The 25,563-nt window shown below is 54.4% G+C and overlaps 2 protein-coding genes across 7 annotated transcripts in view; one reads left to right on the top strand and one right to left on the bottom strand.

Annotated features, from left to right (window-relative positions):
- Window positions 1-3,197: 3,197 nt before the first annotated feature.
- Window positions 3,198-15,522, top strand: TBATA (thymus, brain and testes associated). Of its 5 annotated transcripts, XM_076010077.1 has the most exons (12): window positions 3,198-3,324; window positions 4,850-4,997; window positions 5,354-5,531; window positions 6,315-6,396; window positions 6,513-6,550; window positions 8,244-8,393; window positions 9,245-9,327; window positions 10,481-10,645; window positions 12,488-12,569; window positions 13,405-13,552; window positions 14,363-14,415; window positions 15,435-15,520. In XM_076010077.1, exons 3-12 carry the CDS (start codon window positions 5,420-5,422, stop codon window positions 15,518-15,520), a joined length of 999 nt encoding a protein of 332 aa, XP_075866192.1. In that variant the 5' UTR covers window positions 3,198-3,324; window positions 4,850-4,997; window positions 5,354-5,419. The 5 variants fall into 5 exon arrangements, with proteins under 5 accessions (XP_075866192.1, XP_075866191.1, XP_075866190.1 ...); XM_076010076.1 differs by having other exon boundaries at window positions 6,315-6,550; window positions 10,558-10,645; window positions 15,435-15,522; XM_076010075.1 differs by having other exon boundaries at window positions 6,315-6,550; window positions 10,484-10,645.
- Window positions 15,523-22,994: 7,472 nt separating this feature from the next.
- Window positions 22,995-25,563, bottom strand: part of ADAMTS14 (ADAM metallopeptidase with thrombospondin type 1 motif 14) — a 75,325-nt gene continuing 72,756 nt past the window's right edge. For both annotated transcript variants that reach the window (XM_076010074.1, XM_012762608.2), the window contains exon 22: window positions 22,995-25,031. In XM_076010074.1, coding sequence (XP_075866189.1) covers window positions 24,538-25,031 — 494 coding nt within the window. In that variant the 3' untranslated portion in view covers window positions 22,995-24,537. The remainder of the gene's footprint in view (window positions 25,032-25,563) is intronic.

The raw sequence follows: 25,563 nt of genomic DNA, 5'->3' as shown, positions 1-25,563 counted from the left end.
GACGCCCATGACGGGATTATCGCGATGCCGCGTACCAGATGCACACCCCGCCGACGGTGAGGTGACTCCATGACGGGAATATTGTAGGTCCATGCCCGGGGGCACACTTCATAATCAGAAGTGCCGAAGCTGGATGCCACCTACATAGCCTAAGACAGAGGCCTCACCTTTACGTTAATCGCCCAATCTTATATTTGGGGTGCTGGTCACGGAAGCCCATCGCATAGCCTAAGACAGGCTCTCCACCCACCTATATAAATCTCCCTCATATTAATAAAGAGAAGGGGAGATGTTAAAGGCAAGGACCCTCAAAGACCCTCAACTTCCCTATGACTTGTCCTACGCACGGGCTTTGCCCTGGAAAATTCCAGCTATAGCTCCAAGAAGAATGCATTCCATGACGTGCTGACCACGGAATGCTCCAGGGAGTGCTAACTGCAATTGTTCCCGACCACCTGCCAGGTTGGGGTTGAGTAATCAGTCACAAACAGCTTCGATACCGATAAGACGCTGATTGGGGCTGATTGCCCCAGACCCAAGCCTCATCATCACCCCACTCTATTTTTCTGTTTCTACTTCCTTGTTTCTATATGCTTATAAAACCTACAAAGAATCCAAGTAAAGTAGACCTTGACAACCCTTTGCTTGGTCTCGTTCCTTTCTCTCGCCCATCTCTTTCAGGCATGGTCCCCCTTGACCCCACGAGTAACAGAAGGTCCCGCAGGTCAGGACAGATATTTAGATGTATTAATATTTAAAGCTATAGTGATTAAGAAAGTATAGTATTGGAGCAATGGTAGACAAACAACAAGTCCAGAGACAGACCCACACATAGACAGATACTTGAATTTTGATAAAGATAGTACTGCAGAGAAGCATGATAAGGACAGTGTTTCATGTAATGGTACTGGGTCAAATGGATATTTGTATGGGGAAGAAATATGAATCTTGACCCCCTATCTCACACCATACATAAAAATCAATTCCATATTGATCATAGATCTCAATGTGAAGGGTAAAACAGTAAATCTTCCAGAAAACAATATAGGAAAGTATCTTCATAACCTTGGGTAGGCAACGATCTCTTAAATAAGACAAAAAAGCTATTAAGGACAAGATTGATAAACGGGGCTATATTAAAATTAGGAATTCTCTTTATCAAAAGATTGCATCTAAAGACAGAAGAGCAAGCCACAGAAGGGGGAATATATTTGCAACACATATAACTAAGAATTTCTCTGATCTTTACTTTCCACCTCTGCAGAGCAAAGGACATTGGTAATATATTTAAAAGGGTTAGCACGATGCCTGGCACATAGGGAGTGTTCCATAAAGGTTTCTATTGCTCCTTTTATAACTGAGGTATGTAGGCAGAGGACTGTGCCTTGAACCATGCCCAGCTGACAAATCTCTCTCCTGTTTTTGACCCTCCACCAAGACAGAAGGCAGAAGGATTTCCTCAGCTCTTCTCTTACAAGCCAGGGTTGAAGACATTTCCTGAGGAGCCCCCCACCCCCCAGCTGCAATCTGCAGGCGGACCCTCGTGATCAGCTCTAAATAGTACAATGGACGCATTGCAAGGCACAGTGGGGAGGGCGAGAGTGGGTTTTCCTCTCAGCTGTGTCAGTTCACACGGTGGGAAGTCCCCCAAGAGTGCTGAAAGCAGCAGGAGGGGCCCGTCACGAGGGAAGAGAGCCCTCTCTCCTTCCAAACACAGTATCATCTGTCTTCATAGTCAGCAGGACGCCCAGGAGCACAGAAAGGGGGGTTTTCAGAACGATTTCAAAGAGATCACCTTGTTCCTGCAGGGACAGGCCCAGGAGAAGAAGCCAGGGCTCAGGCAGGGAAGGTTCTGCCTGGTGTGGATGGAGAGGCGTTTGGAGCAGGCCAGGATCAGAGGCCACCCTGCAGTGGCCGTTACGGTGGCCTCATTCCCCACCCTCAGCTGCGAGGGGCAGAACTTCCGAAGGGCTTGGGTATGCCTGTAGCTACCCACATTCCTTTTCTTGCTCCCCAGAGGGAAGACACAGTCTAGAAGCCTCAGGGCACCAACATGAAGCCAGAGGTGCTGAGAACAAAGACCCTGTAATAGGCCCACCCCACGGGTTCCATCCAGTCCTGCAGTTTACAGGGCCTGTCTACACTCCTCCCAGCCTGTGATCTCTTTACAGCCCTATGGGCCAAGGACTATCCTACTTTGCAGGTGTCCAAGTTGAGCCTCAGGGAGCTAAAGTGAATATCCGAGATCATTCTCAGAAGAAGGACTCATCCCGCTACATAATCCTACCAATAATGACAATTATTATTATCATCCTTTTTGAGTATCTCTTGAGTGCCAGACATATGACCAGGTGCATCACTTCCACTAGCTTGTTTGTCCTTCAGAATAACCCCAGATGTAGGCCAGGTACCCCATTTTACAGACCCAGAGGAGGCACTAGTGGAAAAAGATCATACGTGGTTCATACATGGTGTCAGGCACTGTTCTAAGTGCTTTAATACACATTAACTCACTTAATATTCCCAACAATCCTGTGAGAATAAGTGTGAACATCATCTCCATTTCAGAGGGATGGGAATGAAGGCTCAGAGATTTCAGGGAATTGTCCAGGGCCACACAGCTAGGGAGTAGCAGAAAGGGGATCTGAACCAAGGATTCTCACCACTATTGTGTATCTGTGGCAGTATGGGTGACTCGCCCCAGGTGGCACATCTATGGAGTGTCAGAATCTGATTCGGACTCCTGTCCAACTGAAAACTCAGAACCTGCCCACCCAGCCATCCCGCTGAGACTGGGGCTGGAGGGAGCCTCTGGGTCACGTGGGCTGTCTCCTCCTCTCTAAGACATAACCCCTGAGAATTAATGCCCAGAAGCAGGATGCATGGAGGCAGACTGGTGGCATGATGGCTTCAGGCTGGGTGGGGCTGATGGCTGGGACCGAACTGGACCAACATTCTTTGCCAGACTCTCTCTGCCCCTGCTGCTGGCTGAAACCAGCCCCTGACTCTCCCTCTACCCTTCGGTCCCCACTGAAAGCACTGGATGGGAGGCGGCAGGGAAGCCTGGTGGGAAAGGTCCTGGGGGGCCCTGTCTGGCCCTCCAGGAAGGGCAAGAGGAGACAGTGTGGGTGAGGGACAGGGGTGCTTGGGAGTGGGCCTGGAGTTCTGGGTCAGGTAACCTAGCAACCACAGGGCTCACGCAGTCACAAAGCAGCAGCCTTGCCCACAGAACCGATGAGACTCCCTTCAAGATTGGTCCCCTTGCTCCTCCCTGCCAGGCCAGCAGGGCTTCTTGCCCACATACTATAGCGAGGACTTTCCTCGGTGAGTCCAGGGACCTCTTGGGGGAGGAGATGGACACTAGAGGCCCAGAGGGGCCTAGATGGAAAGGGAAGTTCTGTGGCTGGATTGGTGGGAGCCTTCACACCCCTCTGCCCAGCTGGCTGGGGGCCGGGAAGAGAAAGCAGGGTCAGGACAGGACAGACTTCTGTGCGGGGAGGTGGGGGTCCCCACCTGCTCCTCTCTAGAAAAGGCAGGCCTGGCCTGCTAGAGTCCCTGATGACCTCTCTACGGCAGCTGTAGGCTGTGACCCACTGGTGGCTTATTAAACCAGTGTAATGGGTCATGTCTAACATTTACAGAATGAAAACAAAAATAGGATAAAATATCAGGGTGCATCCCATGTGACATGTGTCATTATTGCTGTATATTCTTTATATTCTTGTAAGTTTCACAGACACACACGAACATACACACACACATGTGTGAATTAGGTCGTGATGTAAAAATGAATTTCTTACCGTCGTCACAGTGAAAAGTGTTTGCAAGTCTCTGTTCTAAAGCGTACATTTTCTTGTAGGCAGGTGGATCTGGGGCTCCCGATGCCCTGTTCTCATGCTCGCAGCATCTAAGAACTCTAGGGCCCAGCCCCCAGCATCAAGGATGAGCAAAGCTTTCATAAAAGGAGGCTGTGCCAATTGTTTTTAGAGAAAAGAACGAGAGCCTGCGAGTCAGAATGCTTGGGCTCTGGTCCTGTGCTGTGTGATCTCAGCAAGCCTCTCCTCTCCCTTGATCTCAGACAAGGAACCTGAAAAATGCTGGCACTGCCGAGCCTCCAGGGTCCCTTGCGGATTCTGTGACTCCAAGGGTTAATTCTCAGAACGCACTGATTTCCTGTCCCAAACCCACCCCCAGCACTTTGACTATGTATATTCAGGTCCCTACATTTAGATTAATCACAATTCTTGGTTTTGACGCCTATCGTCTTGCACCCATTTCATCTAATTCGTTTATTTAATAATATAAAGAATACCAGTAAATGCACCGCCCAACCCAGGAACTAAAATATCACCACTAACACATCTCCCACCCAACTCCCCTCCCCGCCCGCCCCTCCCCGAAACAACCACTCTCTGAACTTTGTGGTTAGCATTTCCTTGGTTTTTGCTGTTGTTGTTTTTATCACGTTTGTGATAATTGTGCTTGCGTTTGCATTTTTATTTTTAGAAATGACCTCATGTTATGTGGTCTCCCGGAACCCGCTTTCCTTGACTTAGCATTAGAAGATTCATGCATGTTGTTGTGTGTAGCTGTGGCTCACTTATTTTCATAGCAATAAAATGTTCCGGTGTCTGAATGTACCATGGCTTATTTATCTGTTCTGCCACGGGACATTTGGGTTGTCACCAGGTTTTGGGTATTTTGAACAATGTTGGAATGAATATTCTTATAAGTAGCTCCTGCTGCACATCTGCAGGAATTTCCTTTACGTCTGGGAGGGAAATTGCTGGGTGATACAGCACGCAAATGTTCAATTTTACAAAATATTGCCAATTTTTTCCCCCTAAAGTGTCTGTTCCTGTTTATACCCCCACCGCCGTTCTATGAGAGTTCCTGTTATCCATCTTCAACACTGGTAGTCAGTGCACTGGTCTTTGTCCTGTTAGAAACCATACAATGGCTACGGATGTGCAATTGGCTGAACACCCACCAATGAGGTAAGGCCCCAGTGTCCACCCTGCTGACCAAGGGAGTGAGGGGCAGGGTGGAGGACAGAGGTGGCCTTGGGGGAACTCAACAGACTGGTGGTTCAAGAGAGGCAGTTCTTCCTGCCCCTCCACTGCCAGTCGGCCAGGCCTCCAGTGGGTCCTCAGGCCCAAGTTAGCCCAGGTTACAGATGGGGCCCCTCCTGGGTAGGGAGCAGGTGCAAGCAGGGGTCAGGAGCACTGAGCACAGGAATTCCGGGGGTTTTCAGGAGGTGTCTTCCTTTGTTAGTGGCAGGTAGAGGAGGCCAGCTAGCTGCAACCTTCAGAGAAGGTTTACTTTATTTCTTTAAGTCCCAGATCTCTTACAGGTGAACTGAGAATGGAACAGACTCAGGGGCTGGGTGAGCTAAGTCCTCACAGGGTCCCGGGGCAGCATGCCTTGCTTAGCATTTCCGGAGTGTGCCGCCGCCGTCGTCATCGGTACTCCTCCAAAGGGACTCCCTCCAGCCAGGGCCAGTGGGAGAAGGGAGTGCAGAAAGCAAAAAGGCAGGTGGTCCTAGCAGGTCCCCGAAGGTGGGGAGTGGCCTCAACCTCTTCTAGGCAGAGGCACACTCCTCAGGAGGGAAGGGTGCAGGGGGAGCACGGGGAACCTGAGAACCTGTCTCCAGCGGAGCAGAGCAGGAGGATGAAGCTTCCCTGCAGCGTCACAGCCCTGCCAGCTGCCCCATTCGCTGCCCCATTAGCTCTGCATCTCCAGGGAGGGACCCCATGGGAAAGGGGGTGCTGGCCTGGTCTGGCCGATGCTCCAGCCTTGGCCCCTGGACAAGGAGTCTGGGCCAAGACTGTGCCTGAGGGCGTGGTGGGAGGGTGACAGCCCATAGCTGTCTTCTCCTGGGCTGTCAGCAGTTTGGCTTCGGGAGAGGCCCCTGCTGGGGTCAGCCCCCTGGCCCTAGGAGGTGCATATAAGGCCCCTTTGCTCCATCCCAGGTGTTTGGATGAGGAGGTGGGTCTGTGGCTTCTCTTTCTTGTTTTAGATATGGTCTCTGGGAGAATACTGGGGTCCTGGGACAGTCATCTGAGTTCCTGCAAATGAATCCCAGCTCCCAGCTAAGGCATCTTAGGAAGACAGGGGGACTGGATTGCCCCAGCTGTGAGAGGACCCTGGGGAGGCCCAGCTTTGGGGGTCAGGCGGTGGTGGTGCTGAAATCCAGGAAGCCGGGTTCAGGGTGCCTCAGGAATGGACTCCGTTATAAGCACTGGGCTCTGACTCCGGTGGGCACCACTGCCGGGGGTCGCTGCCTCAGTGTCTCCTTAAACCCTCTCCTTCAGTCCAAAGGCAGAGCCGAAACTTGAGAAGAAGTCCGGGCAGAGGCCACGGAGCCACGAGGAGGATGGGCCACAGAAGGACCAGGTGACCCCAGGCGTCATGGATTTAGAGCTGGCCCCAGAGGCGCTGCGGACCCCCAATGACCAGACCCCCGGCGCCTACCGCTTTGGCCGCCTCAGCCACCACTCCTTCTTCTCCAGGCACCACCCCCACCCCCAGCGTGTGACCCACATCCCAGGTAGGGGCCGGTCAGCCGGGGCTGGCTGGGGGGCGGCTGGGGGTACCACTAATGGGCCTGGAGAGCTGGGGAGGAAGCCTTGGCTTCAGCCCCTGTTTCCGAGCTGGGGCTCGGAGAACACGGGGCCTGGCCGGGGTCCCGGAGCTGCCGAGTGCCCACGCCCAGGACTCGGCTTTGGGGTGGGAGAGAAGCGCAGGACCAAGGTCCCCAACCTTTTTGGCACCAGGAAGTGCCAAAAGGTTTCATGGAAGACAATTTTCCTCTGGACGGGGTGGGGCGTGGGAGTGTGTGTGGAGGGGGAGCTTTGCTCTTGTTGGCCTATCACGGCCCCCCATTTCCTGAGTTTCATGGAAGACAATTTTTCCACGGATGTAGTGTGGGTGGTGGGGGGAGGTGTCGGGGTGGGCAGATTGGTGGAGCTCTGTGGCCTGGTCCCTAAAACGCCATGGGCCTGTGGGTTGGGGACCACAGCCTTACAGGATCCGCTCACCACTGGGCTCTCCCAGTTTACCAACCAGAGAAGGGGATGAATGTTCTGCCCGGACCTGTGCTCTGTCCTCTAACTGAGGCCATTCCATCCACTCAACCAACCGTATCAGTGTCAAATATTCAGTGAGTGTGAACTATTAGTCAGGCACTTTTTAGGCCCTGGGAGTATGACGGCGAGCAAGACAGACACAGTGGCCGCCCCGCCCCCTGGAGCTGACCTCCAGCAGGGAGGGATGGGGGTGGGGAAGGTGCCACGTGCCCAGGCTGCAGAGGGAAGACTGCTGTGTTTAAAAGGTGGTCGTGGGAGACCTGGCCAATAACATGATATCTGGGCAAAGAACTGCAGGAAGAGAGTGTGGGAACCGTGTGGAGCAGGGGGAAGTCTGTCTCAGAACCACAGATCAGCAGATGCAAAGGCCCAGGGGCAAGAGTGCCCTGGCTCTGCTGGGGGAACAGCAAGGACAGGAGAAAGAATCTGGGGACGGTGCCCTGGGACCCCCAGGGTTAAGAGGTTGAGAAGAAGAGAAGAGATTGCAGAGGAGATGAGAGGTGGTGAGTGAGGAGAAACCCAGGGACTGAGGGGTCCTGGCACCAGTGTTTCAGGGAGGATGGAGCAATTGTGTCCTAACAGGGCTGGTCCTCGGGGCCTAACGGTCAACAATGATGTAGCAATCTCCCAGGGTCAGGCCAGAGGGTCCTCACATGCCATCTGCCCTCCCCCCACCAGGCTGCCCCACACACAGCCTTGCACAGGCCGACAGAACCAGCGTTTTCTCCAGACGGTCTGGTTCAGTCTGTGTCCCTGTCACTTGTGCCCAGGCCTCTCCCATCACTGGCAGTGACTTAACATTCTCATCTTTAAGCTGCCTAGCCCTGTGTCCTCACACCTGCAAAGTGCTGCTCTGCCATGGGAAATCAAAAGGTGCTTAGCACCGGGGGCCCAGGCAGCCTGGATTCTTGTCCCGTCTCTGCCCAACTCGCTGTGTGACCCTGAGCAGGTCCCTTTCCCCGTCCATTCTAAGCACCCGGGTAAGTAAGGTGGTTACTGGTCTAGGTGGTCACAGGTGCCCTCACAGCTCTGACAATCTCTGTGCTCGTGGTTATCAGACGTGGAGCCGTCCCTGCCCACCAGCCTCTTTCTGGCCTCCTGGCACGCTTAGGGGCCAGCCAGGCCTCTCTTCCCACATCTTCTAACCCTTCGCAGATACCACTGGGAAGCCTATCTGTATTGTCAAGGACGAGTTCTCTCTGGGTCCCTTGCCTCAGTCGACACTGTTAGCCAGCTGTGTGATGCCCACCATCTCTGCCCCCCTCGGAGACCCACAGTCCAACCGGAACCCCCAGCTTGCCTCTGGTGGGTACTAGGGCCACGCCCTCTCTACCCTGGGGCTCACACCTCTCCCCACCGCTGCCCCCTTGGGCGGGTGCCTGAGAAACAAAGGGCCATTGCTTTGGAGTGGGCGGAGTCCGTGGGAGGAGCCTCCCTTCCTCCCTCTTTCCTCGGGCAGCCTCATCTCTACATGACCCCCACCCCCAGGTCCTGGCCCTCAGAAACACACCCTGCTTGCATTTGAGGGGCTTGAGGAATAAGAACAAGCAGAGGACAAGCAGATTCTGGGGCTGCAGTCGCATGACTGGCAGCTATGGGCAGGAGTGCCATTTGAGATACTTAGCAGCGTGTGCTCAGGCACCAGCCAGTCAGAACACTCAGCCGCGGAGCTGGAGAAGTGATCCAAGGACCTCTGCTCCGCCAAGTCTTACCCCTTCCGTTACTGGGGTGCGGGAAAGTCAGGCTGCTGGGGGCAGGGGCCACCCTGGGGAAGGGGCCAGTGAGGTGCAGGGCAGAGAGGTTTGGCACTCTTGCTAAGCTCTCCGGGGAGCACTTCGACATCTTAATAATGGGCCCAGCCATGTCCTCTGAACCTCAGGCCTGGCTTCAGGGACCCAAAGAGGCAAAGCTAAATTAAACCACATGCATCCTGGCACAGGCAGCCAAATGTTCTCCAGCATCTCCTGGCAATGCCACAGGCTGTGTGGCATTCGTCCCCTCTAGAAAGGAGGCAGCCCTCACCTATGGTGTGACTTCTGACCCTTTCCCTTAAGATGGGACAGGAAGGGACGCTGACTCTTCCACCCACTCCCAGTGGCACAGGGCGGGGGTGGGCCCCAGATATCAGTGGGCAGGATCTTGTCCCCTCCTCCCAGACACCTGGAAGAAGGAGCTGAAGGAGCTGGCTTCCCAGGTGGCCTTCTTCACCAAGGAGAATGAGCAGCGGAAGAACAAAGAGGTGGGTCCAGACCCTGGGAGCTGGTCTGGGAAGAGAAGAGATGGATCCACCCCTCTGTACCCACATCCCTCCCAAGTGGGTTCAACCTAACAGTGGGGGGGAGGGGACCAGCAAATACAGACCCCAGGGAGGAGGGTCACATGAGGCAAGAGCACACTTGGGTGGAGACGTCCAAGCAGGGTTTGCAGGAGACATGGCATTCGGGGATCCCCCATATCTAAGTGGGCTGCTCACGTGTGGACTGGGGTAAGGGGGCATTCCAGGCAGTGGCACCAGCGCAGCAGCTCAGCAGCTGGCGAGCGCAGGAGCCTGCTGTGAGTTTCCAAATTCGAATGGAAAATCAATGAAGGTTTTCAGACAGGGTGGGGTGATCCCATGGGTGCCGTTTGGTGACAACGCAGTCGAGACAACTGAGAGGCAGCTCAGAGGTGGCTGGAATTGTCCTGAGGACAGCCTGGCCGTTTGCAGCTGAGTCTGGTCCTGCCACGTGTCTAGGGCACCCACAGTGGGGAGGCAGAGGCCTGGCTCCTCACTCCTGCTCGAAGCTCACTCACGCTGGCACTTGGGGCAACTCAGCCAAGCTATTTAGGCATCAGTTTTCTTATCTTTAAAACGGAAGAAGAATACTGCCAGTCTTTACTGGAACTGTAAGAGCAGGAGGCCTCAGGTTTTGTGCCCAGAAGCCTGGCTTCCCAGGACAGAGAAAGGATGGCAAGCTGCAGGGGTGGGTCTGGGGTAGTGAGCTAGGAATCAAGATAGCTCTACTCGCTGCCCTCTGCCTAGCTGGGGAATGGGCAGCAAGGAGACCTGCCTGGGAGGAAGGATGGTGACTGCCAGGGGGTACCCAGCACTCAGCCCTCCATTGCTGAGTTCTGGGAGGAAGAGTTCTTGCTAGTTTAAGCAGAACAGCTGACAGTGAAAGCACCGGGGGGCCCAAGGAGAGGTCCAGGATGGGGTGTGTGTGGCCTGGCTGAGATCCTGGGTCCCTGGCAATGCTGTGAGGCTTGATTGGGGGGTGCCCTGGAGGTGTGACCTGGACTCCTTGTCTCTTGCCCTCTGCCTTCTCCCTCCCCTGTGACCCGGACTCTCTTGCCCTCTGCCTTCTCCTTCCCCTGTCACTGGCTGCCTGGGGACTCTGGCCACTCTTGTCCAGCAGAAGGAGGAGACTCTGCGGGAGCAGGGGGCCAAGTACTCAGCCGAGACCGGTAGGCTCATCCCTTCTTCCACTAGAGCTGGCAGCCGCCGCAGGGCCCGCCAGAGCCAGCGTGCCAACAGGGACGGAGGAGCCCAGACCATCCTGCAGGATCAGGAGCTGCTGGTGAGGCCCCGGCCTGCGAGTGGACACTGGCAGTTTCTGCTCCCAGGCTCCCAGCTCTTCCAGCCTGGGCGCTCGCAGGCTGCTTTAGGGATGGGCTCTCCTGGGGACGGTGGCACCGAACACGTAAGACAGGAAATCCAGCCTGGGCTCAAACGTCCTGCTGCCTTTAGGTTTCCGGGTGAGCCTCTCTCAATCGTCCCAAATTGGGAGCAGGAACACAGTGCCATGGAAGGTCCACACCAGCGGACTTCCCAGCAGCTTTTGATGAGGGAAGGAAGGGGGCTGCAGTGGTGGGTTGCGGAGCACGGAGAAGGAGGGCCTGCCCCGTGTGCTCTCGAATCACACCCGGCAGGCTGCGCCCCACCGCCCACAAGGCGAGTCCCAGCCTGGTCTCCCACTCTGAGAGGGGCCCGCCTGCGCTTCCGTGAGCACGGAGCCCACCTCTTCCATGTTCGAGTGTCCCCATCGAGGCCTGAGATGAGTCCATGCCTCGCTCCAGCGGGTTAAGGCGTTGGAGGTCCCTGTTAAAACGCACACTAAAGGTCACGCGTAGAGCCAGCATCCCGCCACCTTCCTCGTGACCAGCACTTTCAGACGTGCAGTCCCTTTGGAGCCTCGCAACAGTGCGGCAAAGTGGATAGAGCAGACAGGGCCGGCACGCCCTGCCACAGATGGGGAGGCTGAGGCCCTGCCAGGTGATGCCATGGCCCAGGTTCCCTAGAGAAGCAGCAGCAGAGCCAGGACTAAGGTGCTTTCTCCACCATAGGGCGGCCTCACCTTGCCTGGAAGTAGGTTCTCGGGTCCTGTGGGGAGGGGGCGCAGGGCAGGTAAGTTGGATGCGGAGAACGGTGAAGGGTCTAGGGGCAGATCAGGGTGGGTCTCTGCAGTGGGGTGGGTGCCTGGGGGTCAGGGTGGGGCCCCAAGCAGGCACAGTCCTGGGGAGAGGCCCAGCCCAGTTTCCATTGTGCCAAGGACAAGACAGACCTGCTGGGGACTGACAGGCCCCTCCAGGTCCTGGGAAGACTGACCGCCAAGTGCTGAGGGGACCCCACTTTCCTAGGACTCCAGGGGCTCCACCTCCCACCTGGAGCCCCAGCTCCAGCCAGCCGCCGCCGCCGCCATAAACTTGGTGGCCTAGGGACCCCCCATTACCCAACTGAGTCAGAGGTGGATCTTTTCCTGATGCTACTTGAATGGAGAATGCAGGGAAAATTGAGCCCTGAAGTGCCAGAGATGTCGCAGGCTGAGAAGGCAGCTAGGAGCCAAGTGTACCCGCTGCTCTCCAGGAAGAAGCCCCCAGCTGAGCAGTTGGCAGGACCAGCCAGCACTCACCCTCAGGCGCCCCCCTGGGACTTCCCCACCTCCTTGCTAATGTCTCCAGACTCTGGGAGCTTCAGGGTGGGGATTCCTGTGGGCTTCCCGAAACTCCACCAACGACCAGGGCATGTGGGACTCGGTGGGTCTCCAAGGAGCTGATGTCCAACCCTGACTTTGCCTTCCCGGGGACGGGCCCTGGGGTCCAGCCAGCCCAAGCAGGCACTGGGGATAAGGGGTCAACCTATCTGCTATCCAAGGCTTCATTCTGCCACAAACTCCCTGCGGGGTGTCCTCCTCTCTCAAGGCCTTGAATCTTCACTTGTTCATCAGGGAGGTTAAGAATATTCCTCCAGGACTGTTGTGAGACAAAGTGCAAGGCAGAGGGGAGGCAGGGACTGTCATAGGAACAGGTTTAGCCAAGCTTGTGGCTCTGGGAACCTGCTTTGCGGGGAGGGGCCCCTGGTGCCCTCTGAACCCATGTTTGCTTGTGCTGCTGGCTGGAACATGCCGTCCTCCTGCCCACAGATCCTGGAGCTTCTCTGTCAGATCTTGCAGACAGACTCATTGGGAGCCATCCAGTTCTGGCTGCTCTACGCTTCCCCCAAGGGTGAGGACACAGCCCCAGGACCCCCTCTCTGCATGGAGGCTGCCAAAGTCCTGCCCTTGCTCTCTGGTTCTGCAGGACTCAGGTGTCACTCAGTTCCCACCCAGGGCCTGCCACCGGGGTCTCTCCTCTGTTTTGGAGCCCCGAACCAACCCTTCCCGGCCAGACAGTGTCACTGCTTCCTCCTCCCCCTTTCCTTAGCAGAATTTCTGTGGCCCTGCTCCTTGCAGGGGACCCCTCCTTCATGCTGAACCCAGGTCTAGTCACCTGGGAGGGAGAAGTCCAAAGACTGCTCAGCAGACACGGCCCCTCACACACTACTGGGAAACACACACACACAGGTGCAAGTACATGAGAACGCACACGTGTGCACACATGAGCACATGAATACACATGCAGGTGCACGCTGGCACCGTGGGTGGAGGGCCCACCCAAGCAGGGGGTTGAGGAGTGATGAGAACCAGGAAGCTAATTGGAGAAGACTTCCTGGATGGGAGAGTAGAGGAGGAGGAGGAGGAGAAATGCGATCCCTAGTAGACTTCCCAGAGGGGGCCGGGGGTGTGACAGGCAGGACGGCCAGGTGGGGCCAAGACCAAGGCACACACATGATGCGTGGCGGGAGGAGGACGTGGGAGGGCCAGGCGCTCTGCAAGCACGGGGGGGGCCAGGAGAGAAGTAGGGCCCCACCTCCCCTGCAGGGACCCGTGGGCAGAGTATGGGATGGCGAGAGAAAGCTGCCCTTGACCGGGGTCAGGCAAGAGCTGGAGGGGCTATGGCAGCCAGGACAGGCAGGGGGCTGGGGGCTGAGGACTCTGCCCTCCCCGGGATGTGCTTGCAGAGAAAGACCTTGTCCTGGGACTTCTGCAGACGGCCGTGGCTCAATTCTTGCCCCAGCCTCTGACCTCCATTCCTGTGGAAAGACTCCTAAACCAGCTCGAAGAAGTTCAAGACTCTCCACAGGAAAACCAGCAGCTGCTGCGCTACAGGTAGGCTCCGCACCCCTCGCCTTCAGCCACCTGTCCTCCCAGGTGGGGCCGATGGGGCCGGAGAAGGGAGCCTGGCGCTGGCCAGAGGCTGGGCTCACTGGGCCAGTCCTGGAGGAAGAGGCCCAGCCCCTCCCCCAGCCCCCCTTCCAGTTCTGCCGGTGCTGCCTGAAGCAGCCAGACCAGCCCCTCACCGGCTGGCTGTGGGGCTGCCCCAGGGGGTTGCTGACGTCAGATATAACCAGGCAGGGCCACGTGAGCGCATCTAGCCCTCCCAAAGCCCTTGGTCTGTGGGAAGACACAAGCAGCCTAAAGCACCTTTACACCAGTGCTAGGTGCCCCGGGTGGAGCCTGAATGTCGGCAAGGTAATCAGCAATACCGTATGTCTACCTGACAATGCTGCGTAGCGTACATATTTCCAGTCCACACAACCCACGCCATTTTACAGCAGAGAAAACAGGCTCAGGAACAACGGAATGACCTTCCCAAGTGAGGGGCTGGCGGAGGGCTGGTGCAGTGGCCGTCCCCTTACGGCTCCAGGGACAGGAAGGCCTTGGTTCCCAGTGGCTGCAGCCAGCAGTGGAGCCACTGTTGTCTGGGTCCTGCCTGGGGTGATGACGCAGGAAGGCCACCTGGGTGCCATCCATGGACAGACCCTTTCTGGCTCTCCGGGAGGGGCGACTCTTGTCTCTCCCCGGAGCAGGCGGCTGGCCCCACCTGCACCACTTCCTCACCTCCCTGCCCACCCTGCCATCTGCAGGGGTAGCTTTCCAGAATGACCTTCCCTGCCTCTCCTTTGTATTTGGTTGTAGTCAATTCCCAAAGAAGACGAGAACATTGCCTCTAGCAAAAAGCGAAAAGCCAGGTAGGATTCCACCCGGGGGTGGTTCTCAGGGCCCACCGAGGCCCACTCTGGCTGCATTTCTCAGGGTATTGAGGCAACTTGGAGTTGGGTCCCTGCCCAAGGAAGCTGCTCATTCCCCTCATTCATTCATTCCTTCATTTATTTGTTCAACAAATATTTATTGAGCACTTACAATTTGCTGGGCTCTGGGGGTCATTGGGGAAGAATTCAGACAAGTTCCTGCAGTCAGGGAGCTTACATCCCAGTGAGGAGAGCAGACAACAGATAAAAGCACCCGAGAGCATGGGTGCTGCAAAGCAAACAAGGCAGGGCGGAGTGGCAGGTGGGGAGAGGGCTCCTTGCAGGTCTAGGAGGAGCCCACAAGCAGCGCTCCCCTTGCGTGGAGTGGTGGAGGAAGGGCAAGCGGGCCAGGGTGGCCAGGGCCTTCTGGGTGGGGACAGTGGTGAGACATGTGATGAGGTGGGTGGACGGCGCTGGCCTGTGGGAAAGGCCAGGTGTGCGGCTCTCGCAGAGAGCATGGGTGCGCGGAAGGGTCGCAGGCAGGGCGGCGCCCTGGCTGCTGTGTGGAGCACGGGCTGCACACAGAAGATGGGGTGGGGGGACACCAGGGAGAGGCCACGCAGTAATCCTGGTGCCTTAGACCGGAGCTGGGTGAGGGGGCAGCAGGCCGGAGGGGAGAGAAGAGGAAATACATCCTCCACGTACCTTATTCTCCCCCATTAGACTGTGGAGGGTCCCGAGTGCCTGGCAGTGTCTGGCATAGAGCAGACACTTCACTGATACCTGTTACCTGGATGTTGAAGGAAGAGTTGGGGTGGGGGGTGAGGCTCAGAGAAGGGAATCTGCTCAGCCCGGGCCACCAGCAGAGCCGAGAGCAGACACTGGCCTCGACTTGGGCTCCCCAGGCGCTCTCACCTCCTCCCGGGCCTTTCTGGGAGAAGGGATCTGCCTTCCCGGTTAGGGGCCTGGCCCAGCCCTTCCTCATCCTCCCCTGCCTGCTGTCTCTCCCCTTCCCCCAGAGTACATTGGGAAGGCACAAGTTCTCCGGATTCAGTCCAGTCAGGACACGGAGAAGAAGACGTCTAAGCCAATGACAAAGAGCTGAAGAGCCCCTAAAACTTTGCCTGCCTCACTCAAGCACAGCCCCAAGTTCAAGCGCAGCCCCACCTCCACAGCAACACCTGATTTCCCGTTGCAAACAGTCTGCTAAATAAAATCTTGTCTTCCCTTTGAGAGGACAGTTCCGCTCTCCCAGCAGCAATAGGTCTGTGTGTGGGGTCATTTACTCCGGAAGAGAGGATTGCACTGAACCGTCACACCCCCGTGGAGAAAGCCCAAGTGCTACCGCCCACTTGGGGCTTACCTGCTGCTTTTATGGTCTAGAGAAATGGGGGGCAGGTGGCAGTTGGGGTGGCCTGAGAAAGGGGCTCTGCCCCTCCAGGAGCCAAGACACACAGGTGTCAGAATGGTCACTGTTCCTGATTATGGAGTTCCTCCCCCGTGCTGGCCACTGAAATGGCCCCTTAGGTAAAAGCTGAGGGCGAGCACCATGCGGATTGCTCTGCACACTTTATATGTAGTACTATATTTGATTTTTCCCCAAAGCAGTAGAACAGGGGGCCTCAAACTTTTTAAACAGGGGGCCAGTTCACTGTCCCTTAGACCGTTGGAGGGCCGGACTATAGCTTAAAAAAAACTATGAACAAATTCCTAGGCACACTGCAAATATCTTATTTTGAAGTAAAAAAAGAAATGGGCAAAAACACCCGCATGTGGCCCGCGGGCCGTAGTTTGAGGACGCCTGCAGTAGAATATTGCAGATGAATCAATTGACACTCAGGTGAAACAACTTGTCCAAAGTCACACAGTTACTGAGCGGCACGGCTGGGATCCAAACCCAAGACGTCTGGCTCTGGAATCCCTGCCCTTACCCACTGCTCCCTACTGCCTTATAAACGGCTGCCTTCGCCAAAAGCTGTGGTCACAGCTCTGAAAAGCATGAGGGTTAGCAACATGGCAGTTGGCAAAATATAGGAGGAAAGGGGCTTTATATAAATGTGACCCAGATGGCAGCCGGGGTGTCTCTGTCCTTTGGGATCTGGAGACGATGACTCAACCCTCTGGAAAGTCTAGTGTTTTCCTTGAGATCTCTGAAAATTCCCTGGAAAGTTGGGGTGGGGAGCAGGCATTGAAGATTTACAATGTCATGGCCCCCTGTGGCCCTGAGCTCCTATTTTGCTGCCTTAGCTCATGGGCTAAGTGGCCTTCGTTCCGTGGCCTGTGGCTCCACTCTGCACTTGCAGCACTGCCCCACCTCACCTCCCTTCCGGCGGATTCAGTTCCCGGGGTTTCCAGAAGGCCCCGTTCACACTAACTGGTGCAGCAGGCTTCAGCGGAGACCAGCGGATGACTGGCGGGGATTGCTGTAAACCTGGCAAACAGCTTCACATTCAATATTAAACCACCTGTTCTGAAAGCCTTTGGTCGCTCTTCCCTTGAGGATGTCTCCCCAGTGGCAGCCAACACCCAGCAGAGTCTCCAGGCTCTGCTGTCTCAGGTGCCCCAGTCCTCCTGGGCATCAGGATGTCCTCTCCTGGGTGTCAGAATGCCACCCGCGCTTCCTGGACACTCCTGAGTTTTCTCTGGCTCCAGGCCCTGGAAGTTCTCTGCTCCCTTTCCCCTGCCCTTCTCCCGGAAGCATGAAGACAGATTTTCCCTCCCATCTTCTCCCCATGGCTCCAGGTTCTTGCTGGGATCCAGTCTCCTTAGCCACTATGGTGGCCATTGCTTGGGGCTGCCCAGGAGCATGAAACCTGGCACCTCCCTTGGCACAGGACTGGTTTGGGCCGGATAAGCATGTGACACAAGCTGGGCCAAGCACAGTCTGTCCTTGGGAATATTTTGTGCTGGTGGAGAAACGCTGGGATTTCAAAGGATGCATCTTGATCATCACTGCTCCATGGGGATGAAGCCCTGGATTCAGTCACACCGGGTGCTCCGGACCCTCCCCCAGCACTCCCCACATGTGAGACAATAGAATTCCTTCTTCCTCCAAGAGGTGATTTTTATGAATATTTTTTAACGTAAAATTTACCACCTTAACCATTGTCAAGTAACAGTTCAGTGGCATTAAGTGGGTTGACGTCATTTTGTCGCCAACGCTGCCATCTGTACACAGAATTCCTTTCATCTTGCAAAACTGAAACTCTGCACCTGTTGAACAATAACTTTCTGTTCCCTCCTCCCCAGTCGCTGGCAGCCACTTTACTTTCTATCTCTATGGATTTGACTCCAGGCACCTCACATAAGTGGAATCATACAATCTTTGTCCTTTTGTGACTGGCTTATTTTCACTTAGCGTGATCTCCTCCAGGTTCATCCATTTTGCAGCATGTGTCAGAACGAACTTCCTTTTTCAGGCTGAGTAACGGTCCATGGAATGTATAGACCACGTTTCGTTTATCCATTCATCCATGGAAGGCTTGTTTCCACTTCTTGGCTACCGTGAATAGTGCTACTATGAGAATGGCTTTACAAAAGTCATTGATTCTTATGTCACGTGTGATGAAAAGAATCCAGAATGGCGAAGGCCTGGTGGCTAGTAAGTGGAGGTTCCAGACTCACCAGACTCCAGAGTGCTCCAGCCACTCACAAGAGCCCTTGGTTTCAAATCTTGAACCATTCCCACAGCCCCATCAGGAATTTTGTTATCACTATTACCACCTGAACTATTCCTTAATGTTTCTTTAAATGTGTCTTTTTTTAACTTAAATATAATTTTGTCCTAAGCAATAATATTCATGACATCGTGGTTTGATGTGTGATTTATAAAAGTCTCACATACAGATGTATCAAAATCTGAAACGTTCCTCCATGTACCATCTATCCACCACCAGAGCACACTGACCACACCTTGGGAAATGCTGATCAGAATAGACGGCAATTTGGAGATGAGAGAGCCACCCCTGGGAATCTTGGCTTAAGGACACATGTGGGGGTCAGCTTCTACCTGTCCAGATTGCTGGCTCAACAATGGGGCTCTCCTTACTCTACTTACATAGGTAAGAATGGGTTGGAGACCTATTTTCAGCAGAGGGAAGGTTGTCCCAAGGTCAAACAGCCCGTGGGAAACCCCAATTTTAGCATCTACAAGAAGTTGTCAAGCTTCGGGTTGAACAACTGCGGGAACAGGGATCTTGGGCTCTATATTTTTCTGGCTACTCAGACCTTATCTTGGTCCCCAGAGCCACACAGATCAAGTCTTTCCTCTCTTTGCCTGGCTAAGTTTGGCCCTTATCAAATCTCTTTTATAAGTCTCAATCAGAACACATCCCCTTTCAAATATTTATATCTTTCATTTTTTTCTTATCTGACTACATTAGCTAATACTTCCAGAGAATAATTCTAAACAATAATGATAATACTGGGCATTTTAATATTATTTTAATGGAAATGCTTCTCATTTTTCATCATTAGGCATGAACTGATTTTGTTTAGATATCAAATATATATAAACTGAAGTATTCACGTATTTATAAAGTTGGGTCGAGAAAAATCCTTCAATTCACACAATCTTAAGAGGTACATACTACCGTTATGATAATTTTACGGATCAGGAGCTGGAAGGAGAAGAAACTTGTCCAAGGTCATGTTAATATAAGTAATAAGAAACAGATTCAAGATTCAAGCCCTGGCAGTTTGGATGGGCAAGGCCATCCCCTTGACCTTGCATACCCCATAGTAACTCCATGTGGTAGATACCCTTATTAGCATAATTTTATAGACAAGAATTTAAAAGATACTTTAAGTAATTTGTCCAAGGTCAAACAGCTCATAAGTATATCTTTCCCATGGGTTGACAGGGGTGGTCTAAATAGTTCAGCTCTACTGCATAGTGGGTACATTTTTTCCGTGTGCCGTGTGCTTTTCTGGACTCTCTCTTCTATTTTGATGCCTTGGTTTTTCTGCCATGTCAACTATCCTTTCAACACGAGTTATTACTCCGCTATATTTGTTACTTCTGCAGATGGACTAATGGCCAACAAACACATGAAAAAAAATGCTCAACATCCCTAATCATCAGGGAAATGCAAATCAATGAGATATCACTTATCTCCAGTGAGAATGACCTTTATCTATCTTCTTTTGAAAAGTTTCTGTTCATGTCCTTTGCCTACTTTTTGACATGGTTGATTTTTTTCTTGCTGATTTTCCTGAATTCTCTATAGATTCTAGTTATCAGCCCTTTATTGAATGTGTAACATGCAAATATTTTCTCCCATTCTGTAGGTTGTCTGTTTGTTCTCATAGTTTCCTTGGCTGTGCAGAAGCTTTTTTAATTTGATCAGGTGATTTTCTTTCTGTTCTCATGGTTATACCTTTTCCATAATAGCATATAAATGGAACTACCCAGTATGTCACTTTTTGGGCCTGGCTTCTTTCACTTAGCACAGTGCTTTTTAGATCTACCCAAGTTGATTCACGCATGAATGTATGTGTAGTCTGTTCCTTTTCATGGCTTAGTAGTATTCCACTGTATGGCTCTGCCATAGTTGATTTATCCTTTCGCTGTTTGATACACAATTGAATTGTTTCCAGTTGGAGCTTTTTTGAATAAAGTAGCGATGAACTTCTGCATAAGGCGATTTGGGGGACAAATGTTTTTATTTTCCTTGTTGAATACATAGGGGAGGCACTGCTGGGTTGTATGGAAAGTTTATGTCTAAGCTATAAAATTATAACATTAACTTATAACATTTAACTTATAAAGAAACTGCCAAAATGAGACCCAGGAAAACGTAGGTTTCCAGTCCAAATCCAGAGGGCTAAGAACTAGGGGAGCCACTGGTATCCAAGGGAGGAAGACGAATGTCCTCCTAGCTCAAGCAGACAGAGAGAATTTGTCCTTCCCCTGCCTTTTTGCTCTATTTGGGCTCTCAGTGGATTGGATGACACCTGTCCACATTGGGGAGGGTGATCTTGCTTACTCAGTCTATGGATTGAAATGCTAATTCCTCACAGACCCTGGAAATGTGTTTCACCAGCTACCTGGGCATCCTTTAACTCCATCAAGTTGACACATAAGAATTAACCATTACCACTGTGTCTGTGTGGATCTGTGTTCGGATTCTCTCCTGGAATTTTGATTGGACTCACACTGAATTTATAGATCACTGGGGAGAATTGACACCTTAACACAATATTGAGGCTTCTGATTCATAGACATGGTCTACTTTTACTCAGGTATTTTTAAATTTTTCTCAGCAATACTTTGTATGTTCAGTGTACAGATATTTGGTGTCCTCCATGCTATTAAATTGCTTTTTAAATCTGTGCTCTCAGGCTTGGGCAGGGCCCCAGGGGTGCTCTCTTGGGTCTCCTGTCCTGCCCCAGATTTCCACCCGTGCATCCAGTGGAGGGCTGAGGAAAAGAGCTGGTGAGCAGGTGTAGACGCCCATTGTCTTTGGGGCCCCCAATGATTCCCAAGTGTCACACTCAGCTTTAAAAATTCATTGACATTTCAGTTGTATTTTCGCCCCTGTTCTATGGTGGTCACTCCTCCTGTGCTTCACCAAGGCTGAACAAAGGCTCCATGTGTCCAGTCTGTCCTTAGAGGGGCTTGTCATACTTCAGAATTTAGTTCACCTGCTGGCCTTGCAACCCCTACTCTGATGGGCTAAACATATATGACTTTGTAGATTACTGGGCTTTTGCTCATTGTTAGGGTGAGAGTGATGTTGTCTTGAGCGTTCTACACTCGACGCATAGTGTGGGTAACATGTGGTCAGGGGAATGACCTGGGTCCCCAAGGCCCAAGCCGACAGTCCAGGCAGCCTTGGCTTGCAGGGTGTGAGGGTCATGGGGTACCTAGAGAAGGGGGAGGACCCCACTGGCTGAGGTTTATGGTCTGGGGGAACCCAAACTCTGACTTGAGCCCACTCTTGTGGCATAGATGACAGCTCATCTGTCACCTCAAGCTGACTGGGTCCCTTAAGCCCCATTCCAGGAATAACCTAGTGAGAAATGTCACTCCTAGGAGGTGCCCTCATCACTGTGACACCTTGCATTTTCTGGCCACACTCTTTTCATAGTGTGTTCACAGGTAGGCAAGGCAAATACACACTTTCGTTTCCATTTCTCATAGGAGCAGGTGGACCCAAAGGCTCCCTAGAGATGGTTTGCCCCCACCCTGGGCTCTCAGAGGGCCCAGAGCTCAGTAGAGGTTCCTTGGGGCTGGCTTTGGCATCCTCTTCCTTGGTTCAAGCACTGCAGTCCTGCTTCTAGATGTCGCGGTTCTGCCTGAGATGCTGATGGTGCAAAGGTTTCTAAAGTTGTACAATTTAAAATTACAGACCCACTAGCCCTGCGCTTTGTCCCAATGATGGCAATGATCCATGGCCACTACCCAGAGCACTGCGTGAAGAGGATTCTTTGGGGTCAGTGGGCTCAATGGGGGACAGTGCAGTGACAGACTGGCAATGTCTGCCACGGGCACAAGATGCAGGCACATTGGCACGCATTTTCCATGTGTCATCCCTGCCCTGTGCAATGTACCAGGACACCGTTAGAGCCAGAGTGCTAAGATCCTAGAGGGCCCCACTCTGCCAGAACTACCCCCATGGCAAGGACTGCACTGGGCCAAGTGGAAGTGCCCATCCAGGGCCCATGTTCCCCTCCTTGCAGGCCATATTCTGGGGTCCTGGGCTCATAGAATTCCCTGCCTGAACGATCCTAAGCCCACTTCTGGGGCTCATGCTAGCATCTCCCCAAGTCAGTCCCCCTAAGGTGCGACTGGGTCACCACGTATACACAAATGGCAGCTGTCTGCAAAGGGTAGCCCCCAAGGGCAGGCTGTGTGCAGAGGGATGTGAATGGAGTGTGGCCATGAGGGCTAGACAGGCGTGTGAAGTCCCTTGAGGGATGAAACCAGGGGTGGAAAGAGGAGTGCACCCTGGGCTGGTGGGGGCGGAGTCCTTGTTTGCACTCTTGTCTTGGGTCCCACAGGTGTTAGGGAGGGGCCTGTGATACACACACTGAAACAGTGCGGGGATGGATTAGTGATGTCTGACACGGGCAAGGGGCGAGGGGTCGGTCAGCAGTCCCACAGCGCAGGGTTCTTCGGCCTTCGCCGCCCAAAAAGATGCATCACATTCCTTCCTCCTCCTAGCCAGCGTCCACTATTCTTCTTGGATTCTTCCAGGAAAAGGGCGCTCACCACCTTCCAAGGAAACCACCCCTTGCACGCTTGTACAGTGACATCAGAATGCCCTGCAGACCCCAAAACTATCTCCCAGGCACCTTGCCCTTTGGATCAAGTTCTGGGCGGTGACTTGCCCAAGGCCACACAGCTCCTCCACGGCGGAGCCCGAGTAGGACCCCCAGGCCTGATTTTGACCCCTCAGAGGAGCCACGGAGTGAGTGGGGCTCGGTCACGGAGGCTGAAGGACGAGACTCCAGCCCCCGTCCCATCTGTCCCCCAGCCCCAGTCCTCTTGCTACAGCCCAGACAGCCCCGTAGAGTTCTGGCTTCACTGCCCGCTTCCTCCAAAACCGAGAGAGAAAAAGAAAAACACATACAACTTTTTGGGGTCCCAAACAAAACACCAAGGGCAATGTTAATAAATACATAAAAATGTAAAGACCTGGATTCCTAAGGCACAAGAGTTTACGCCCTTTAACTGATTCCCATGGGAATGACCCAGTGTGGGCCCAGCATCCTAGGGAAGGGGGAGGAGGAGGCAGCAGGTGGAGAACGCACCTGGGAAGCCCCCCAGCACCTCAGTTCTCTAAGCGGCTGCAGGCCAGGGGCGCACTGCTTCTGCTCCTCCTGGCTGGCTCAGAACAGCCCCCTTTTGCCAGGGAGGGAAGAAATGAGAAGCACCTCTATCACCTGGCAAGGACCCTGGGGGTGAGGACCCCTGTGGGTGTGCTGGGAACCTGGGCTATCACCTGAGAGCCAAAGGGTCTAGGGCTGTCACCTGTCCCTTGGAGGTAACGTGGAGGGCAGGTGAGCCTGGAGGAGGCCCTGCAGCACCATGGGTCACTGTGTGCTCTTCACTCCAGACTGGGGCAGGGCTGGCATCCTGCCCTGGGGCACTCAGCCCGGGTGGCCCTGGTCACCTGTAGGGTCTGGCTTTGAGTGGACTCTCTGGTCGTCTTCCCTGGGGCCCCAGTGCCCGAAGAACCACACAGCTCTTGCCTAGCTTGAGCCAGGCGGAAAAGACCCCTGACCCCCTCTGTCTTGGGCAGTGGATAATGACTGAGGGCCCAGCCTGAGAAATCACGGCTCCTCTGTGTCCCACAGAGTCACCTCCAAGGCTCAGAGTCACGACCAAAGCTGCAGTTCTGGTCCAGTCAGGGGTTAAGCACCAGTTTGGAAACCCCTGTACGGTGAGAACAGGTGCCCAGGGTGTATTGAACCCCCTTCTCTGGTGGGCCAGGGTGGGATTGGGAGGCCAGCCTGTAACCTGCAGTTATCAGAAGGAACAGAAGTGATGTCCACAGTAGAGCATGGCCACAGGCACTGCCCTCCAGCCAGCAAAGGCCCAGGCCGGTGGAGCTGCGTGGAGCCCTCGGCTACCAAGAGCTGGGCCTGGGACAAGCCGCCTCCCACCCGCCCCAGCCCTGGGCCGGGAAGCCTCATGCCACCTTCACCCGGCCCCTTCTTCTCCACCTGCTGTGAGCGCCCCGCCTCCCCTGGCCCTGCTTTGCCTTTCTGGCAGAGGGGCCACGTAGGCAGGGTCCCCACGGGGTCTCCACAGTTCTGGGGAAGGCAGAGAGCCCTGGTAGCTCTCAGCCTGGGCTTCGGACCTGCCCGGGACCCCGAGGCTGTGAGGAGGGGGCAGTAGCTGGCCCAGCTTGTGGCAGGAGACCAATTGGAGCACCTGAGAGGTGTGGCCCAGCTGCTGGGCTGCTCGCTGAGGTATCTCCAGGTAGAGCTCGCCGTGCTCTGTCTTCCTCCCTCCCCACTCTCTGGGCTAGAGCGTCAAGCCCCAAACAACAAGAAGGTGAATAATTTAAAAGGAAGTCTGTGCCTGCCCCTGCCCCATGTGTGCGTCCTCTGAGCCAGGGCTCCTGGGCAGCTCACAGTGTAAACGTCACTGGTGGGATGGTGGGGCATGGCTCATGTCACTGGGGAGGTGGCAGGGAGGCTGGTACCTGGATGCTCCGGGTCTTCCCTGGGCCACCCTTTGTCCTTGGAGGCTGGCACAGGTGCTTGAGTCCAGCCCCACGGCTGTCCCCCCAGGGTGGTAGGGGAGGTGCCCCAGAATGCTCTAGGGCTCAGTTTCTGGGGGGCAAAAAGGTGCTGGGTCACCGGGAAGCTTGTGTCCGGGAGTCCTGGGAGCTGTGTCGGTCGGCCTTGCTGGAGGTCATCTGATCCTGCTGGCTCCCTGGTGGGCTCCGCGGCAACTGGAGGGGCCTCGGGTCCTGGTAAGGGGCTCCCGGGAGTGGAGACAGTGGGCGTTGAGGTCAGGCCAGGGTCTGGGCTAGCGCTGGGGCCTGTGGCCTTCTTGGTACAGGACACGCAGCACAGCCGGTGATAGCCAGGAATGGAGCAGTAGCGACCGAGCACGTCCATCTGACAGAAGATGGACCTGTCCCCCAGGCAGGGCTCCGCTGCACACACAGCACAAGGACCCGTGTCCATCAGCGGGGGGACATCAGGACACAGGCCCCACCTCCCCCTCACCACCAACTGCATGCCCTCCACCCCCCGCCCCTCCTGGACTCACTATAAAGCTTCTTCCCAGAGGGGCACAGGACCGCCCGACAGGACACTGAGCCCTTTCTATACGGAAGGGGAACTAGAATCCTCTAGAGCAGTAGCTCCCAGAGTGGTGTCCCCACTCACGCACCATCAGCACCACCTGGAAGCTTGCTGGAAATGCAGGTTCTCAGGCCTTATCCAGAACTACTGCATCAGAAACCCTCGGGAGCACTGTGCTCTCACAGCCCTCAGGTGTTCCGATGTGTGGGAGAGTCTGAGAACCACGGCCCTGCGTCACTCGTCCCCAAACCTGGCAGCATGGGCCCCCAAACGAGCATTACTCGGGGAGCTTTACAAACAGCCGATGCCAGCTCTTCTCCCAGACAGACTGGGCAGTCTGGGGTGTGGCTGGGACATGGGGTGACTCTAACTGCAGCTGCT

Source organism: Microcebus murinus, chromosome 14 (genome assembly GCF_040939455.1).
Source record: "Microcebus murinus isolate Inina chromosome 14, M.murinus_Inina_mat1.0, whole genome shotgun sequence".
Taxonomy (NCBI): domain Eukaryota; kingdom Metazoa; phylum Chordata; class Mammalia; order Primates; family Cheirogaleidae; genus Microcebus; species Microcebus murinus.
The sequence above is the reverse complement of the archived record's forward strand: the minus strand, read 5'-3'. Positions and strand labels throughout refer to the sequence as shown.